Raw genomic sequence first — 21,166 nt, 5'->3', positions numbered from 1 at the left:
GCTTGGGCTCTGAAGCGAAGAGTGAAGATAGGTGGAAGGAACATTAACAGCCTAGTATGCAGATGACACCAACAAAGATCTGGCAATTGCTGAAGAAGCTAAGGAGTGCCAGGTTGGATTAATGCTGAGCATTACAAAACTAATGACCATGAAGATCTACAAGAATTCACCCTTAGTCAGCAAGAAAATTGAAATAATAAGGTGGAACAAAGACTGCAGTCAAGAAAAGAGCCTAGCATTGAGAAGGCTGCTATGAAAAACTGGACAACATCATAACATGTAAGACATACTCTGCAACACTAAAGTAAGGATCATTCAATCCATCACATTTCACATCACCATGTACAGATGTGAGAACTGGACAGTTAAAGGAAGCCTATAGGAAGAAATCAACTCCTTGAAATATGGGTTCTGAAGAAGAGTACCGAGTACCACGGACAGACAAAAGTAAACAAATGGGTTCTAGAACAGATCAAGCTTAAACAATCCTGGAAGACAAGTGGGTACAGACCGTCAAAAAATACGTGTGACACACGTATTAGGGTTAGGAAGGTGCGGGTGCTTCCGCACCCCCAACCCTAATACATAGTCACTATGTATTTTTTTGGCGGCGGCCGTTCCAAACGGCCGCCGCCTTGTTGACGTCTTGGCGCATAGCGTCCAGACATGTCGCAGCCCCTATGATGTTGCGAGTGCCGCAGCGTCTTGCGGCGTCATAGCTGCGCCGCGGAAAGAAGCTCCATTTTGGAGCTCTTTTTTGCTCCATAAGGGAGCCGGCGGTTTGGCTGCAGCGGCTCCCTCACGGAGCAAGCGGCGAGGCGGCAGACCGCCGCAAAGCGCGGTTTTGTAACCCGCCCAAGATAACTAAATTGAGGCTGTTGTATTTCAGCTACATAAGGAGAATGCCCAACTAATTAGAAAAGAGAATGGGGCTGGGGAAGGAAGAGGGCAATAGAAAGAGGAAGATTCCTGCCAGATGGTAGACTCAATCAAGGAAGACAAAGCCCTGAGCCTGGAAGACCTGAGCAGAGAGTGAGGACAGGCAGCTTGCAGATGTTTCATCCACAGGTTGCCAGAGTCAAGGTCAATAACAAACATTCCCTGTATACATGAAGGGGCTGCGAATTGCTTTGTTTACATTACACATATGTGTGGCATAGTGGCTAAAACTCGGAATATGCCCTGCAAGACCCAGTTTCACCATGAAATGTGCGTTCATTCATTATATACACTAAGCGACCTTGGACAAGCCACACATTACTCTTAGATGAGCCTCTCACAAGGTCACTGTGTGGATGGACGAAGGAGGAGTCACACTGCCAGACAGAATTAAATGGAAGAAGGGTGGGATGGAAATAGAATGCATGCAATCCATTCTGTGTCTATTTTCAATCACCCCTCAATCTCACCCAAGCCAAAGCTGAATATTCACATGGCAATCTGACCTGGTGACACCTAATTTAATAACTCGCAAATGTGTGAGCTAGTGTCATGTATTATTATAGTTTATTTATATCCTGCTTTCCACCTCCCCCCCCCCCACGTTGGACTCAAAGCGACTTACAAACCTCTCTAGTGGACATTAGGTTGAAATACAGGACTTGTGTCCTGGGAAAAGATACATACCTACGTATATGAACTACTTCCAGGCTTGCCCGCGTTTTGTTCCTCTCTCAGGCGTGAAGGGAGGAATGACACACCATGTGGATTTTGTACACACACACACACACACACACCCCACACACATAGAATGTGGCCTCGATCGCTGGTGTTTGGTTCCAGGATTACTCCCAGTGAGACCCAAATCAATGGATGCTCCAATCCCATTAAAACAATGACCTAGTGAAACGGTGTCCCTTATATGAGTGGACAATCAAGGTTTGCTTTTTTGGATTTTATTAGTAAAGATATTTTCAAGTGTGGATGCTTGGATTGTGGATTGGAGCCCAACTGCATATGTGTTTTATGTGTATGTGTACTGTTGTTAACTGCCCTCACGTCGATCTTGACTCTGGCTATGGATGAGACATCTCAAGACCCTCTGTCTCCACTTCTCTGCTTATTCCTTCAAAATCCATACCATGGCTTCCTTAACAGAGTCCATCCATCTGGCGTGTGGCCTTCCTCTCTTCCTAACTTACCTTTCCTAGGATTATTGTCTTCCCAGTGAGTCTCCTTCTCTGTGCGTCTGAAGTACTCTGAAGTACTCAACAGCCTCAGTTTGGTCATCTTGGCTTCCAGGGAGGTTTTCTGGCTCGATCTGTCAAGGAACCCATTTGTTTGTCCATGGATCCTCAGCACTCTTCTCCAGCACCACAGCTCAAGAGTGGATTTCCTTCCCAGTTCTCACATTCATACCGGGTTAGGGGATGTTTTTGTATATGTGTTCAGTTGTTATATTTACATTTTAAAATCTTTTCCCGTTCTTTCACAGCCGCCTTCCCATTCTACCTTCTTCTGATTTCCTGGCTGCATCCCATTTCGATCAATGTTTGATCCCAGATATGGGAATTCTGGTACTATTTCTACTTCTTCATTGTCTAGGTTGAAACTTGTTAGTCCATATAGTGCATTCCTCCCCCTTCATGCCTGTGGGGGGGACAAAATGAGAGTAACCTCTCGAGGTGCCCTAATAACCACACACACACACACACACACACACACATTTTGTGATATATATGTATGGTGTGTGTTATATATATATATATATATATATGCATGCATATACACACACGTGTATTTATATATATATATATGTGGATGTATACAGACACAAGTACGTATTATTTTATAGATGTATTACATATAGATATATACACGCACACATTATACACTATATATATATATATATATACAACACACATGTATTATATATTTCATTAGTGTAATATGTGCCTGTATCTGCACACATGTGATACATATATTTTATACATCTGTAGGTATACATATGCAGGTATTATATATTTTATTTGGTGTGTGACTATATACCCACTTAATACGTACATTATATCTGTTATGGCTATGACACGGACATTATATCTTTATATTACATATGTGTAATGACTATATATATATAGAGAGGGAGAGAGACAGAGAGAGAGAGATGCACATTATATGTTACATATGAGTATGGCTTATAATAAATACACACACACATTATAATATATTACAGTGTGTATGGCTATACACCATATTACATATGTGTAAGACATAATTATATATATACACACACACATACACATTATATATATATTTACATATGTGTATGACCTATAGACACACACACATATAGACCTGGGTGTTGTGTGTGTGTGTGCCTTTACATTCCCCATCTGAGGCGTGAAGGAGGGGGTGCTGAGTGTGTGTTGTTTAACAAACAAAGAGCGAGGGCTGCCTCTTCTCTTCTCCTTCTCTTCCATTTTTCTGGGGGGCGCCGGCAGAAGGCGGGAAGCGGCGGAGGCGGAGCTCCGGCCCTGGCCTCCTCCTCCTCCTGGCGCGTGAGGAGACAGAGGGGGGAAGGAAAGAGGAGAAGAAGGCGAGTGCTGGGGCTCGGGAGCAATGGCCCGTTCTGGGCTCTGCTGCTGCTGCTGCTGCTGGAGGAGGAGGAGGCGGAGGCGGAGGCGTCGTCAGGGGCTTCTCCGCCGGCGGTCCTTGGCCCCGCTCCCGCTCGAGGCCCCGGGGCCCCTGCCTGGGCCGCCTTGGGCTGGGAGCGCTGCCGGGGCTGCAGATCCGCTCTCGGTCGGTGGAGCAGACCCTGGGGCCGCTGGGGCCCAGGTAGGGCTCCCTCGACATCAGGGACCGGGGCTGCGCTCGGGGAGAGGGAGGGAGGGAGAAGGCCCCGAGGGGACGGGGGACTAGCGGGCATCCATCCATCCCAAGGCCTCCCTCCGAAAGGGGAGCTGGAAAGGTTAGACGGAGGTTACATGCCGCCCATCCGGAGGGAAGAAGAGGGGCGGTGCGGGCGGGGTGGCCCACAGGAAACGGGCGGAGGGCCGGGCGGGCGAGGGGACTGGGCGGAGCGCAGGGGAGGGACAGGACGCAAAGAGCATGGAGGGAAGGACGATCTGGGCGGACGGAAGCGGGCAGGGAGGAGCGCAAGGAGGAGTGCGGACTGAGGGAGGGTGTACAGGCACGGGACAGGTACAGTCGAGAGAGAGCGCGGAAGGAAGGAAAGAAAGTGGGACGGAGAGAGACGAGAGACTTAAGGAAGGCGGGACGGAACAGCGCTCGGAAGGGATGTTCGCCTTAGTGCTGCAGGGAACGACAGTAGAGCGTAGACGCTGGCATGCTAGCCGTACGGACGTACGTATTTCTTGCGTCTCCGTCCGTGCGCATCATCTAGATCGTTAATTCATTTCGTCCACTGATCGCTCTCTCTCTGTGCCGGAGGGCCATAATGCATGCGTGTGAGTGAGGAGGAAGGGTACTGTAGATAGCTATATCTTATTCCTCTTTCCTTCCATCTCTCTCTTCTCTCTTCTCTCTCTCTCTCTTGTCCTTCTTTCCTTCCTTCGCTTCCTTATTTCCGTCCTTCCTTTCATCATTTCATTTCATCCCTTCCTTTTCATTACTTACATTCATTACTTTTATGTCTTTCTTTATGTAGGTTCTTTACATCCTTCTTCCCTCCCCATCTCTTCTTTTTTCTCTCTTTATTTCTTTCTTTCTTTCTTTCCTTCCATCAGGAGAGCCTGGCTGTGTAATAATAATCCTTTCAAGAGTTTTGCCTCAACTTCCAGAGGATTTGCGGAGAGATAGAGAGAGAGAGAGAAGGAGAAGATCTTGTGCCTGGGGCTACAGTTTTCTCTTATGGCGTGGCTGGGGTGTGTGTGTGTGTGTGTGTGTCTTTTTGTGTGTTCTTGTGTGAACAGGGCAGGGACGTTACCTCCTCAGAGGACAATGTGCGGCACGTAGAATGTAACGCTAGGAACAGTCCGGGAAGGAACGTTAGGAGGAATTCGTTTCCAACGTCGTTACTCCTGAAACCTCCCTGGAGCCTGAAAGGGAGTTTAGTTCAGAGCAAGAAAGCCTTGCACTGGTTGCTTGCATTTGGAGGAATAGTAAATACAACTGATCAGCCACCACCTTAAAAAGTTTATGTCTTCCAAAATAGTAAAAGTTACTCTCAACTTTGCTGTTGTTGTTGTTGTTGTTGTTGTTGTTGTTGTTGTGTGCCTTCAAGCCGTTTCCATCTTATGGAGACCCTAAAGCAAACCTATCATGGGGCTTTCTTGGCAACTTACTCCAGAGGAAGTTTTTCCCAATGCTTTCCTCTGAGGCTGAGAGAGTGTGACTTGCTCAAGGTCACCCAGTGGCCACCCAGTAAACCCAGTGGGTTTCCATGATGGAGCTGGGAGCACTGGGCAAGACACTTGAGGACCAAGATCCAAAACACACTGCAGAAACAATCCAGTTTGACACCACTTTAACTGCCTTGGCTCAGTGCTAGGGAATCCTGGGAATTGTAGTTCATTGTGGCCTCAGAGCTCTCTCTGACAGAGGAGGCTAAATGTCTCACAAAACTACAGTTCCCAGAATTCCCAAACATTGAGCCAGGGCAGTTAAAGTGGGCCTCAAACTGGATTATTTCTGCAGTGTGTTTTGGATCCTGGTCCCCAAGTCCAATGCTCAAACCACTACATCTGGCATTAGATTACGTGTATTAGTAAACTCAGTTGATTACCCCTTCATCCCTAAAAAAATGATAATATCTTCCAAAACAGTCAAACTTATTCTCAGTGTTGTTGTTGTGCGCCTTTGCGTCATTTCTGACTTATGACGATCCTAAGGTGACCTTATCATGGGGTTTTCTTGGCAAGATGTGGGTTCAATATGGACTCTGAGCACATCATCCTTGCCACTGTGAAAATGAATAGGGGTAATATATAGTTTGTATATATGTATACACTGCATACGGGTTTGGTATTAAATATGTAAGCCGCTTGGATTGCCCTTGTAGCAGAGAAGCGGGGTATAAATAAAAGTGTTATTTATTTATTGTTAGGAAGCTGCACATGGGAGATGGTCAAAAGCGTCCCCCATCCTCACCTCGACGGATCCGGGTGGATTGCGTGGGAGAAGGGAGGCTGCCCTTTGTACTATCCATCCTCCCTGCTTTTGGTCCCTATTCAGCCAGAGCACTTCAGGAGCCCAAAGGCTTTTTAAAATCACAGCATCAATGTCCTTGAATGCTATGCTAAGCCTGTGAGTGTACAGTGCATTTCAAATATCTCAGTCAGCAGCCAGAAAAGAGTGGCAAATAGGAACCAAAAAATAATAAAGAAACTAAAACATTTTTGAGTTTGACATCACAGCAGCTGGAAAACATGAGGCTTGACGCGCCTGGTGAGCGTGTTGTTTTGGAAAAGCTGCCCAGAACAAGAGGGGCCAATGAAGCCTGCTGGCAATGCAGCAACTAATAAACAACTGTGGTCCTTCTATCTTGTTTTGAACATTTGTTTATTCAGATATTTGGGGGGCTTGCTTATGTGATTCATTTTGTGACTAAGTGATTTTTTTAATTCATTATTACGGTATTTATACCCCGCTCTTCAGCCCTAAAGGCTATCCAAGCTGCTTACATTTTTATGCCTTTTATTGTACATTGCATCTTGTGAACAAAGGTACCTAAGCTTGCTCTCCTGCTTCAGAAACTTTGAATAGCATTTGAAACAGACACTTAAAGTCCAAAAAGCTCACATTTGTATATCAACACCCCCCCGCCCCCATATAAACACACAGTAGTAATTTGTGGCCCACCTAAAGCTTAAAACAGTCTTCCCCAACCTGGTTCCTTTCAGAGGTGTTGGACTACAGCTCCCATTGTGCACAAAGAAGAGTGCCATGGGAGTTACCAGGTAAGGAAAGACTAGATTTAAAGAACAACCAACAGGTTTTCAAAGGCTTGTGTGACCAGTCAGCGGCAAGTCTCACGTGCTACAGGCAAATAGCTATTTACTTCTCCAGCTGTATCAAAAATGACAAACATATTGAAAAAGTATCTTGCACAATTCAATCCAAATCATGATTTACTCGGACATATATTCGACAGGCTTCAATGCAACAAGAATGACATGTTTGTTGTTATTGTTGTTGTGTGCCTTCAAGTCATTTCTGACTTATGTTGACCTAAGGCAAACCTGTCATAGGGTTTTCTTGGGAAGTTTCTTCAGAGGAGATTTGTCATTGCTTTCCTCCAAAGCTGAGAGAGTATGACTTACCAATTTTTAATTTTTTTTTAGTGATAGTGGAGGCAAAACATTAAAATAGTTTAGCATTAAAACTTTAAACTTTTCATGATTTTGTCCCATAGAAAAATAGGAAACCAGTGAATAGTAGAGACAAAAGCGAAATGCAGGACTGAGTTGAGTTATTCTGGTTTGACTACTTTTAAATATCAGGTAAATGGATTCATACTCAAGGGTAGCTGTGGTTGCTATATAGCAAAGTACAATAACATCCAAAAACCACAAAATGATGATACTTTTATTTAGCCAACAAATATTTTGTGCATTTTGGTTGATCAAATAAAAGTATCACTGGTTTTTTGATGTCATTGTACTTAGGTATAAGGATTGTAACTTTTGGTTGCAATTCATAAGCTATTTTTTGCATTTCAGAGTAAACACATGTATTAGTGAATATCATCTTGTCTGTCCAATAAAGGTGAATAACCTTAAAAACAAATAATCTAGTTAGAAATAAAATATGTGGATACACTGAAAGTCATACAAGTGCAGACAGACATGGTTGCGGGCTAATACATTGTGCCTTGGACCAAACCAAACAAGCTTACTGTTTCAAATCCTCTGTTTTGTCAATTTTAGAATACAGTACTTGATCAAAACTTTATGTGAATAGCTAATACATCCTGTGTTTGTTGGCATTTTAAATTTGGACTGAGCAAATGCTTCCTTTGCCATCATTGTCACACTATTGTCATCAAGAACCCAACTCGGAGCCAGAGCTGTGCTTCCTCACATTGCTCTGAATGAGCTTCATGTTTATACCATATCACCAGTGAAATTTGGCTGGATGATGGCATTTGAAGACAAATGAGTAAGGGCAATGCTTCCTGTCCATAATCTGTACTTGTCTTGTAGATTGAAAAATATGGGGGTTGAAAAATGTGTGGCGATAAGGAAACGGTGCCCAGTGGCAATGAAGAGCACGATTGCCTGGTCTATGAACATAAGGCAGTAGCAATAACAAAAAAGATGTGTATGGAGGAGATGTTTTGGACTTTCACAAAGGCATTCATTATTTTCAAATGCATGCCTTTCAAACTGAAAAAGTTAACCTGAAAGTGTTTGGTTCAGCCCTAGCTAGAAGAGCCATAGTGCAGTAGTGGAAACTTTAGAGACTCTAGTGGTGGCCTGAAATCCTTGTGGGGCAGGTTGAAAATCTGTGTGATTAGCATACTGGAAGTTACAGTTAGTGACAGCTCAGTAGTGAATGTGTCTGTTTTATCCCCTCTAAAATTAGAGAAATAATGGCAAAGCAGTCTAGGACAGCTTTCCAAACCTGGGATCCTATAGTGTTTTGCACTATAACTCCTATCATGACTGACCATTGGCCATGAGGGATGGAAGATTGGTGGGATATGTAGTCTACAACTTTTGGCTGTTCCTAGAGTAGTCTAGGACCACTGGGTGCTTATGTATATTTTAGAAGTAAATTCCATTAGGTGCAATGGGGTTAATTTTGAGGGGAAAAGGAGTAGGTTTGGATGGCTACCTTTTCTAGCAGATCTTTGAATTATGATGAGTAATAAAAATGTGTTATTTTCCTGTGTAACAACACAGTGCAGGTTGCTATTTCTCAGATCAGTGTCCTTCAGCTTAAATTTTCTTGCTTGTATTTATATGTATGGAGATAACCTGTATAAATGCAGGTAAGGTATCTTGGTTATACAGTAGTGTGGTTGTGGTATCCCTAAACTGCTAGCAGAGTCCTATTGACATTTGTTATAGAAGTATAATGACAGACTCAAGAGATTATTTTTACAGCAATCTAAAAACAGCTTTCTGTGGTTGTTATGTTAAACCTTATTGATCTGTAAGTATGCTATGTCGAGAACTGGCCAATTAAGTAAGTGATATATAAATTTTTGGCTGTGTACTTACTAAATTATGTAAGCCACAGATGTAAATTATCACAGCTTTCTAATGGTAGTATTTTGGCTTTCGCAATAGCATCAGATACAATGAGATTACCTGCATGCTTCCTGGAACGCATGAAGTTTACTTACATTAGGTCAGCTATTTGCCCCATTAACCCAGTGTGATATTTTTCTGACTTGTGGTGACTCTCTAAGGGTTTTGAGCAGAGATGCCAAAAACTAAATCTGGGGACCTCTTCATGCAAAGCATGTGCTCTTTCACTTAGCCATGTTCAGTGTCTTCTTGATCTCTTGCTGTGTTTGATTGCAGTGTCAAAGACTGACTCTTGTTTCTGCTCCAGTCTCCTCCCCACTGTTAGATATATACTATTCTCTCTCATGCATAGACCCTTGCAATAATATTTGATACCATACCTTCTCCATCCATATCCAGCTGTTCTTCATCGAATTTAAAACCTTCTGTACCTACTGTTAAAAATCTTTAGGCATACCTTGGTCCTCTCTTGAATAAATTACTTCTGCAGTCTTGCTGCCTGTTGTGTATGTTTTTGATCTCTTCAGAATATCACTGTTGTCGAATAACTTCCTCTCCATGTGTTGCTGTGATCATATCTCACACTTTGACTCTCTTTCCTGGCTATCCATCACTGAACATATCAGCTTCAAGCTTCTAGTCCTTATCTTGAAGTCTTTCCCTTAATAAATGTCTTCCTTCATCCTCTCATTTCCAGAGACTCCCTCTGGCAATAACAGCATGAACAGCTATCAAGCCATCTCCATTTAGTTCAGAAGATGGCAAAATGTTGTCTTGGCAACACTAGCTATAATGGACGCATTAACACTTGTCTCCTGTGTTTTGGAGAGTACTTATATGATCTATAGTCCAACTCTGGGTTGTACCCCTCATTTTTCAAGCCATCTGTGAGTTTGTGCATGAGAGATTGGAAATTCAGTGACATGGGACAGAGTTTTTCCCCACCATAGTGTTTTTTGTTGTAAAAAAGAGACCCCTTTAGAGTCACAACATTAGTTACATAATCTGTAGATACAATACCCATTTTACTAGCTAGTCTCAAAGTTGTGATTTAATTTCTTTTTAAAAAGAAGCCTGTCTGCATAGCCCATGCACAGCTCATTGGGTGTATTAAAATTAGTATGTTAATAGCCATCACTGCATTAATGTTTTTAATCCAAACAATGCAGGGAGAGTAAATGCTACTGAGTTGTCATGACATAAAATATTCATAAGTATTGCAATAAAAATTATTTCTAACTGAGGCTTCCAGTTTGTTTCAATATAAAAATCAAAGCACACTACACTTTATTGAATATTTCCTCCCAATCCAATATTTCAGTTCAGCTACTTTTAGTTGTTAGAAAAGCATCTGAGATAGTTTTGCAGCATGTAATATTAGCATGGTGTATTGTTTACATTTTAAAATTTTTAAATTCTTGTAAGAAGGGTCTCACACACACACACACACAAAACACACTTCCCAGTACGACAGCTCAAAGGCTCCTTGTACCACAGATTCTGCATCCTTGATCTAGTGCATTTAAAATGCTTATGATAAAGACCAGTTGATCGTTAATTAAATATAAGGACTTGATTTCAGTTCTCTTGACAGCAGCTAAACATTGAAAACTCACAATGGAGGTCTCTTTTTCTTCTAGGTGAAAAAAAGTTAGGTTAGTTTTCCTGGAAGAGCAGTAAACCTATAAGAGTATCAGATGGACAAAGAGAGAGCGAGAGAAATTTGCTTTGATTTTTGTACCCATATATTGGATATACACAATTTGAAACTATGAACATCCCGATAAGCATTTGTGCTTTTGGCCTATTTTGGGTTATTATTTACAACTGAAGAATGGACATACAAACAGTGTATTCAGCCCTTGCAGATAGTGAATTGATATTTAAGTCTTGTGATTGGGCTGGGTTTTATATTGTTAATTTCTGTTAGATATATTGTTCTTCCCTATTTAGGTGGGATATAGACCACCCAAAAAGGGCGGTCTGCCCACGCCTTGTTTTCTTGTGCAAAGGAGCCGCAGCAGACAAACTGCACGGCTCTCTCGCGCAGCAAAAAGAACCCTTAAAAAGTGGGTTCTTCTTGCGGTGCCATAAGGACATCGCAGTGCGCCAATGGCACACTTGTGATGTCCTTATGGGGGCATGATTTGCGGGACGCTAAGCGTCTGTTGTGTCAAAATGGCAGCGCCCGTATGTATAGGGCGCCGCCATTTTGACGCCCTCATCACCTGCTAGAGGTGAAGTCAGTATGAGCGGTGCACCCTTGGCCAACCCCTAGCACGTGATGGGGGTGCTGCAAAGGCCCATCTGGAGAGGGCCTTCATTATTTATTTCTCCAGGTAATTAAAAAAAATTGGGGGAGGGGACAAACAAAAATTATCTTTTTACAAAAGTCACTGATATCACAGATGTCACTGTGAACCTTGGTCACTGTGGAGGGCTGCTCACATCAAGGATAAGACCTTTTTTTGGGGGGGGGGGGATTAGTTCCAAGGGATGGATTTCAAGTTGCGTCATCTTTCTTTCTGTAAGAACTAAAGTTTAGTTACTTCTTTCAGGCTGTAAACCAGTGGAGTAGTGCTCAGGATTACACATTGACATCCTGTGTAGGGTTACATATGGTGTATATGTGTAAGGAATTAAATGTGACCATGGTGATGTGGATATATATGTCATTTCCCCAATTTTTGCATTTGTTCCTCTCCACTAGGGAGATAACATTTGTGAGAGAGTGGGCAAATCACACATCTGTGTACACTGTAATATCTCATTTTAATTTCTGTGTGTGCGTCAGTGGCTGAGGCCTGCCCACGTAATCCATTGTGTTTCAGGGATTTTTGATACTTGAACTTAACAACAAGTCTTGTTTTTAAAGAAAAGAATCCTGCTTCTACAATAATATGTAGGCCAGGTATTATATTGGTACTTTTATCGGTCCTAAACACACTGCAGAAATAATCCAATTTGAGACTGCTTCAACTGCCCTGGCTCAATGCTAAGGAATTTTGGGAACTGTGATTTTGTAAGACTTCTCTATCAGAGAGCTCTAGTGCAACAATAAACTACAATTACCAGGATTCCCTACCACTGAGCCAGGGCAGATAAAGTGGTCTCAAACTGGATTATTTCTGCAGTGTGTTTTGGACCATTGTGTCTGATGTTTGGCATGACATCTCTGCAGGTTTGTATTATTGTATTGCACCAGGGTAAGCTGTGTTTGCTTAGGGTAGAAGTAGGAATATTTAGCATCCTCCCAAGGTGCAATTATACTGAGGTTCCTGTCTCTTTTGTATCATAGGAAACTGAGTCTGTATTGACAGAGATACAATTTCAGTCCCTGTGGGTTTGCAATAAGCATTCCAAAGTATCAGTTACTTCCCCTGGGGATACTTGGTCCATCAGTTTATATCTGTAAAGTGACAAGAGGACTGTAGAGGAAACAGACGTTTGAAGTGGTGGGCAGGCGGGGTGGGGGAGCCTATTGCCATCTCACATAGATAGATTTTTCAAGTATGACATGCATGAGTTTGGCAAATGAACCCACAGCAAAGCTTTGCTGCTTGAGAGCCATACTTGAATATTATTCTGAGTTTGAACAGTGTTGGTAGAAGAATCATTAGCTATAAGAGGCATTAATCATGAGTTCAGTAGAACAAAGCTACTATAGAAATGTTAAGTGGTCATGAGGTTAAATGCTGGCAGCCTGCTACTTGTGGGAGGGAGCATTATAAAACAAACCCACCTGGAAATTTAGGCATGCATGTGTGCCTGTGACTTCAAGTTGCCTGTTGACTTGTGCCAACTCCATGAATTTTTCATAGGGTTTTCTTAGGCAAGGTATACTAGGAGGTGGCTTTGCCAGTTTCTTCCCCTGAAATATAACCTGCAGAGCACCTGGTATTCATTGGCAGTCTTCCATCTAAGGATTAACCAGGGCTGACCCTGCTTAGCTTCTAAGATCAAATGTGATCTGGTGCCTTAAGTGTATTTATGCCCTTAAATTTAGGCATGCTGAGTATTTAGGAGGAAGCTGCTTCCCTAGCTAATAGAGCTAATGATGCAAACTGAATTTTTAGGCCACATAATATTGGGCAGAATGGGGAGCGTGTGCACATGCCCTTCCTTCTTCAGCAAGAAAAAAAAGTGTTTCTATGTCACCAGGGAAATGTTAACTTGCATCGAGACCTTGAGTTTTATTAGTGCCACCAATATAAGCACTCTTTATACCTGTTCTTTATACAGAATGCATGTGTTCAGTAGTTTACAGGCAAGAAGTGTCTTCAGGTTCATTTTCAGGTAGCTATACCTGCACTTCACAGTTCAATGCTATATCAGCATTTTGCAAGTACTGTAAATATTTTAAAGCGTAAGAAAGTATTATTTTGAGTCCAGTGACAAAGTCACATTGCAGGATTTATTATTTATTTATGGTATTTATACCCTGCCTTTATCAAAGAATATCCTTTGATAAATGTATTGTCAGTATATGTGTGCGCGCAGAAATACAGTATTTCAGAAATTTTGAAATCATTGGGAAGTAGGTTTTTTGCCCCTTCCTCCCCCCTTTTTTGAAAAAAAATGGCACAAAATGATGTTTGCTACATTAAAAGTAGATTTAGTTTAGACAATAATTACAAGTAGATTTTAATTTACTTTTAAATAAATTTTCTGTTACAAATGGAGCTACTAGGTCCTAATCTGTAAGGAACCTATTTGGTTTTGTTAGTTTATTAGGAGCAGGGGGGAAAAAACTCTGAATAAAAACAGAAGAAGCCATCAACATTAGTAAAACAAAAGAAAATTATTTTGTTGTATCTAGTTCTTCATAGTGTCAAGCAGATGTAAAGCACTCGTTTCTATAAAAAGAACTGGAAAACAGAAACCAAGAACAGGGATTGCAACAATCTGATACAGTACATAGTCTTGCATACAAATCTTGCCCTTACGTATTTTTTAGAAATAATTTTGGGGATCTAAATAATTAAAAACTTTATCTTAAACATTTTGTTCAGTCTAAAAGAAAACATTACTTAATCAATTTCCCCCAATTTTCAACGAAAGGAACACACTGTTCTTTCTGAGTTTTTCCATGATTCTCACCAGGCCATCACATCTGTATGCATGCACAGAACAGCCATTGTATAGCAAACCTCGCAGGGAAATCTATCAGAGACAGTAGCTTCCAAGGGACAGGTTCTTGCATCCATTTCAAACATTGTGATAGGATATTTTGACTGCAATCCTATCTATATTTACCTGAGAATAAGCACCAAGGAAAATAGTAGGACTTACTTCTGAGCAAAAGGGTTCAGATAATGTCTTAACTATTTTTAACTTAACTTTTTGTATGTTTTTATGTTAATTTTATACTGAATTAACTAGATGGTTTTAATTGTTTTAAATTTTTTATTGTAAAGTTTAAAAATGTTTTTATCTTGTGAGCCACCTTGGGTCCCCTTCTGGGAGAAAGGCAGAATAAAAATTAAATAAATGATGATGATGATGATATTTAAATATAGAGGTGAGTAAATTTTAAATTACTGTAATTCCATGGGTTGAGAGCCAACATGGTATAGTGGTTTGAGCACTGGACTGTGGCTCTGGAGATCAAGGTTCAGTTCCCCACCCGGCCATGGAAATCCACTGGGTGACCTTGGGCAAATCACAGACTCTCAGCCCCGGAAACCCCTTCAGGTCACCATAAGTCCAAAATTATTTGAAGACACACAACAATAATTATTCAGTTTGAAGTGTGTAATATGGAGAGAGCCAGCATGGTGGAGTGGTTTGAGTGTTTGATTGGGATACTGAGGCTGTATCCGCATAGTAGAAACAATCCAGTTTGACACCACTTTAACTGCCATGGCTGAATGCTATGGAATTCTGGGAATTGTAGTTTTGCCAGCCTGGGAGAATTCCTGCTCAGCCTTGGAAGCCCATTGGGTAACCTTGGGCAAGTCACTCTCTTGGCTTTAGAGAAAGGCAAGGGGAAACCTCCCTTTGAAGAAATTTTGCCAAGAAACCTCATCTTAGGGTTGTTTATGAGTCAGAAATGACTAGAAGGTGGATAGCAAAGCTGAAGACCATTGCAAGAGTGTCCAGAACTGTTCAGAATTAGTAAAGCAGCTGAGGTTCAGGTATATAAATCAGAGTTGTGATAAAAATGCCAGTATCTTTCATGTTCCTGTGGAGATTTTGGTTTGTATTTCCAAAACAGCAATCTTCTCCCTCCAGCTTTTCAGACTGGAGTTGGGAGCTCCAAATGCCCTTCTCCCCAAAATGGTGGGAAGTGGTTGGTTGAGTGGGTTTGCCTTCCATATGCACAGATTCAACCACACTTAGCTTGAAAATATCCCCCCTCATTTTTTTTTTACAAAATGGAAAACTTGATTGTGCCATTCGACAGTGGAACATACTCCCTTGGAGTGTAGTAAAATCTCCTTCCCTGGAGGTCTTTAATCAAAGTACAGTACATCTGTCAGGGATGCTTTGATTGAGAGTTCCTGCATGGCAGGGGGTTGGACTGGATGGCCCTTGTGGTCTCTTCCAATTTTACGATTCTATTCTAGGATTTTATATAAGGGGCACCAATTTACTACACCGTTGTATATAACTGGACTTGCATGTCCATGGATTTTAGTATCCATGGGAGGTCCTGGAACCAAACCCCAGCAGATACCAAGGGCACAATGTAGTTTTAAAAAAAGTCCTACACCAAATCCCTTTGATACACCTCTGAAGCAGCTTTTGAAATCCTGCCCTACAAGTGTACAATCATGTTGGGGTTCTGTGCACACTTATGGAGCCCTGGTGGCACAGTACTTAGATGTCTGTTCTGCAGCCACTCACTCACAAACCACAAGGTTGTGGATTGAATACCAGTTGGGGACTCTGGGTCGTCTCAGCCTGGCATCCTTCCGTAGGTCACTAAAATGAATACCCAGCTTGTTGGAGGCAATTAGTTTACACTTTGTAAACCGCTTAGTACATTAGTAAGTGGTATAGAAATGTACTTGCTATTGCTACTTACTAGGAGCAAGTTGCATTGAATTGAGTGGGACCTATGTCAAAGTGCATGTGTATAATAGAATTGTCCTATCAATTACCTGGTGCCAGTTCCGTCAGTCTTGAATTCCTCAGCCACTCTGTTCTGCTAACCAAGCAGAGTTATTAAGTAAGTAGTCAAAGAACTGAAGGGCCTAAATACATGAAAGGTGCCAGATCCTGACTGATCTTGGAAACTAAGCTGGGTCAGCCCTGGTTGGCCTTGGATGGGAGAGTGCCAGCTAATATGAGGTGGTATGGGCTATATTCAGAGAAAGGAACTGGCAAAACCACCTTTGCGTATTCTTTGCCTAAGAAAACTTTAGGAAATTCATGGCGTCTCCGTAAGTTGACAGGCGACTTAAAGCCATACATGCGGGTGGGGATGCAGGATGGGAGAGAGAACTGATATGCATATGTGGTATGGAAAAAAAGACGACTTGTTTGCAAAATTTAATATGTTAACTAGAGCAGTGCTTAGGTTCTTATTTCCCCTAGAGGTATATTATCTCATGTAGAAAAACATTGTTTGGGTAGTATTTAGTATTGCCTGCTATACTGAAAATGGAATCACACTGATCTTGAAGGAGAGAAAGAGCATTATTTGCAATGTGTTTTGCATGATTTGTAACACAGAATTTGGCAGCTCTTGCTGACTTCAGAGAATATTGAGAGCTTTTTATAAAGAAAGCCCTGGAGCCACATCAGCATTTCAGCTAAACATTCTGTAGGAGTTGGAAACAAGGGCCCTCCTTGCAATCAAGCCCCTAAAAGGTCAAATGTTTTCCCTTTCATGGCTTGAAGTGTCTCACAGGATGGAGAGGGTGGGATGGGGGTAGGGAAGAGGTGGGCTGTAGTGAGAAAGAAGGAACTCTGGGTGTTCCTAGTCACTGTTCCTTTGTGACCCATTATTTATTTTTTTAAGCTGTCATAGAATGGGAGGAAATGGGTGTGGGGTGTTTATAGATTGTAATGTTTGTGGCATCTAAGTGTGCCAGGAGGCTACTTAAGCATGGTTCTTTCCTTACTCTGAAGTCATGTGTGAACAAAAATAGTTTCAGGGTCAGGCATTGAAAGGATGCTGCATATCGCTGATTCAGGATGTGAATTCTGCAAGTTCTCTAATTCCACACACCCATTGCCTGCATATATTTACATGCCTGCCCCCTTTGTCCCACCTCCTTCTACTCTAGACTAAAGGCTGGGTTATAATCTCTGTGTGTGACTTGTTATTGCAATGTTCTGTAAACCAAATGGAGAATCAGTTGATTGAAAAGTGGCATATGAATAGTACAAATTAATAACCTCGAAACTCCACCATGTCTTAAGGTGCAAAGACTCATCCACAAATTGACCAGTGCAGCTAGATTATGCAAATTAAAACATATTCATGTAGATGTGAGTGATATGCATAATTTTGAAAATAGGCTTGGATTGGGCTACAACCTTATGGCCAGTTGACTTCAATGCAATTTAAGCAGCTTATCTTCAGAAGTGGAGTTTTTCTATATATACTATATATGCTTTCTCTATAAATATTTTTAGCTCAAATGGAGGCTTTTAGTGCAGAATCCTTCCAGTTACATTAATATGGATAGCAGCAAACTGCTCTGTATCTTGAACAGTTTATATAGTTTCCCTCATTGTGAGCAGTGTTTGGATTAGCTAAGCAGTTCCTCAATTTTTAATATAGACTTAATCTATCAGGTATGCAGCTAAGCGACAGATTTAACTCTTGGTAATGTTAATACCTCTTGAAGAAATCTAGAAGACTGAGGCTGTGTGGGGAAGGAGACTCTTGGTATTTGAATGCTAATAGTCAGTATTCCAAGGTAGTATAGAGTTTTATTTTAAGTCAGTTGTATAGATTTGCTAACACTGTGCTCTCAAAATTAAGGCCCATCCCCACCTGGAAAAATAGTTTAAAACAAGATGTGAATTTGATTAATAGGAGACTTTCCCTCTCCCCATCAACTAAAGGCTGTTTATAGTGTATGGTGTGACTGTTTGTAAAATATATTGTAACTATTTAATCTAGATTTAAAATCAGCCTCCACAAGTGCTGTAATGATTAGATGCTAGTGTGTGTTCTTCTGTCTCTCAGAATGAGATTTCACGTCAAACAGTATTCCAAAATGCTCGTATTTAAAAAAAACCTCATCCAGTTGAAAGACTATCAGAAAAAATAACCCGATGTATTAGTGGGGAGTGCCTGAAATGGACTGGATTCAGAAAGTTTACAGCTGCTTATTTGTTTAAAAAGAGCTGAGGTTTTCATACTGTGTTCTAGGAAGTACTGCCATTCATCTCTCCTTCGGAATAACAGTTTTCCTATCTTACTGTTTCCAGTGTGCAGCCCCAGGATAGTGCGGATATGTCTTAGGTTTGGCAAGGTACAAGAGATTCTTTGGTACCTAGTGAAATTGCCCGTGGTGTATTCAGGATGACAGATGTACAGAGACGCTGCAGGAGACAAGATGGTGTGTAAAGGCTACCAAGGACAGTAACTGTGAGAAATACTGGAATAAAAGGACATATATTTTAAACTTTCTGTCACTATGATTTTTTGGAATATTTGGTTATAACTTTGGCAGCAAAATGGGAGCACTTGTGGAAAAATTCTCAATTGCCAATCAGCTCTTCAGGATTTTGAGGAGAATCATGGAGTTGGAAGGGCGCCATGGGGCATCAAGTCCTGCAGGATCTCCAGCTAAAGAATCCCTGGGTTTTCTGATTACATTCCATGGGACTTTTAACCCCAGGGGCTTTTGAATAGAAGGAACACCAGACTAGAGTGGGTAACCTTGGTCCTTCTTGGATCTCAATTTGCTAGAACTAGGTTATGAACCTCAGAGGTGATTAATGTATCTCTGAGAAAGAGATATTTGCTGATCTCATTAAGGAGATAGCAGTGAAATGTATTATAAAAATAAGGAGGGGGCAGGGAGAACCTCAGTTCCATGGTCGTCAAACTTTCATCATGGAGCAAGATGTTGAAGTGAAGTTCCTCAAAACCAAGCATCCTGGAAGAAACTAATCATTTGGATTGATCCTAATACAGTTGTCCCTCCCATTCAAAGACTTGGAGTCTGCAGTCTCGCCCGTTCATGGATGGCAAGCAGGGAGGGACAAATGGTGCATGTAACTGAGGCGCGCGTGCAGTGGCGCCACAGGAGCATGCTGCCATCGAAATCAATGGCAACTTGAATATTGGTGTTTTTCTGGATTCACGAGGTTGGTGGTGGAACAGACCCCCGCCGTGATTCGGAGAGATCACGGTATATGATTTAGGAGTGAAGCAGACTGATTTAGGAATGAAACAGTCCTTTTGTTGGCTTGATTGTAAATGGTTAATCTAGAACTATAGGAATAGGATCTTTACAGTAATGACCTATTAACCTATGGATATTCTCCTTAACTTATAAATAGTTAGCACTTTTATTCTTTGCATTCAAAAAAGCTTTTTAAAAAAGATAGATTTTCTAGTGCCTTTTAACTAACCTGTATGTACTGGACATACACTCTAAGAATAGTATCTACTGTCGGATTATTTATAAAATATTACTCCTTACTGTTTTATATTTTGACAATGTCACATTTTTAGCATAGTAATTTTGTGCATCTTTGAGAAACTTTGTCCAAGAAAGTAGCCTATACATTGGTGGACAACTGCATAGGGTCTGAGAGATGCACCCACCCCATTTCCCACCACTCAGACCCCACCGCCACCAGCACAGGAAGCACCTGCCCCTCTTTCAAAAATGTCCAGATGATCACTTCAGCTTTTTTGAAATGATCATTTTGGGACTAAACAGGGTATATATGTATAGTGGCAGTGTGTGTGTGCCTTGTTTTATATAAAAACTCCATTCCCTTGGAAGCCTCTGGCGGGCATTTGGGGGCAGATTTTTGCCTCAGGGTCTGCTCCAGAGACTGGTGGACTGCACAGTTCCCATCCTTTGTTTTAAACATTTTCAATAAATAAAGCATTGTGGTGAGTATATCATACATCTGATTATTCTGAAGAGACCCTGATTCTCTGACAACATTACATGTTTTTAGAGATACTGGCTGATCTGTTTTCCCTGTGAAAAACTTTGTTCCCAGCAAAGGTGAAATATTCTGTCAGTCAGTTCAAAGCAGGCATTCTAGTTTTGTACCATTTCCTCCTGGACAACTGTGATAAGCCCTTGCTGCCATATCAGAAATAGGAAGTGCTCCATTATGTGTCATGTTATTGGCAGAGTGCCTGGCGTTGGAGATGGGGCGATGAGTGGTCTGGGTGCAACTGTTGTTGTCTAAACAACAGCCATTTCATCGCCATGTTTACCTAAGTTGTGTTCAATGTGACCCCCCCGTTGATGTTCGAAGGATTATCGTCCAATTACCTTTTAGAGCCTCAGTTAGTATCTGCCCTGGGCATGAGAGGATGAATTTAGCCCTATCCTATGGAACCCTAGGATTTGTAGTTTTATAAGGTATTTAGGCTTCTCTGCCAAAGAGTGCTGGTGCCTCACCAAACTACAAATTCCAGGATTCTGTAGAAAGAGCCATGGCAGTAAAGTGGTGTCAAGCTGCGTGTAGAGGAGAAACTGGAATATGCTAAAACGTAATGTGGGAATCTAGAGTTAAAGGAGATATAATAATCTAGATGTAAAAAGATATCCCTGGGGCAGTAATTCCAGGGTTTAATTTAATCTGTTGTGTTAATCACTATGGTTCTGTTGTGATAATATTTAGCACATACCAGACCTGCATATATTCTTTTGTTTCTTTTAAAATGAAGGTCTCCATTATTCCATTGGATGGATATATGTTGTGCTGGGGAAAAGTTTAAGTGCCTCATTATCCTCTTCTCCCCCGAGTTTAATTTTTTGCTGTCTTTCCCCATTAGCTTTTTAGCTTAAGGCTGGTAGATAGCAACAGACTGTTTAACACACTTGTCATTTAAAATGTTTTCCTGTGGG

The 21,166-nt window shown here is 41.5% G+C and overlaps 1 protein-coding gene across 1 annotated transcript in view; it reads left to right on the top strand.

The window, feature by feature from the left end:
- The first annotated feature begins 404 nt into the window (after positions 1-404).
- Positions 405-21,166, top strand: part of CTNNAL1 (catenin alpha like 1) — a 75,974-nt gene continuing 55,212 nt past the window's right edge. The window contains exons 1-2 of the mRNA XM_042464390.1: positions 405-447; positions 3,441-3,774. Of these exons, the coding sequence (XP_042320324.1) occupies positions 405-447; positions 3,441-3,774 (377 nt within the window). The remainder of the gene's footprint in view (positions 448-3,440; positions 3,775-21,166) is intronic.

Source organism: Sceloporus undulatus, chromosome 4 (genome assembly GCF_019175285.1).
Source record: "Sceloporus undulatus isolate JIND9_A2432 ecotype Alabama chromosome 4, SceUnd_v1.1, whole genome shotgun sequence".
NCBI classification, from domain to species: Eukaryota; Metazoa; Chordata; class Lepidosauria; order Squamata; family Phrynosomatidae; genus Sceloporus; species Sceloporus undulatus.
This window is presented reverse-complemented; position numbering and strand designations above follow the sequence as displayed.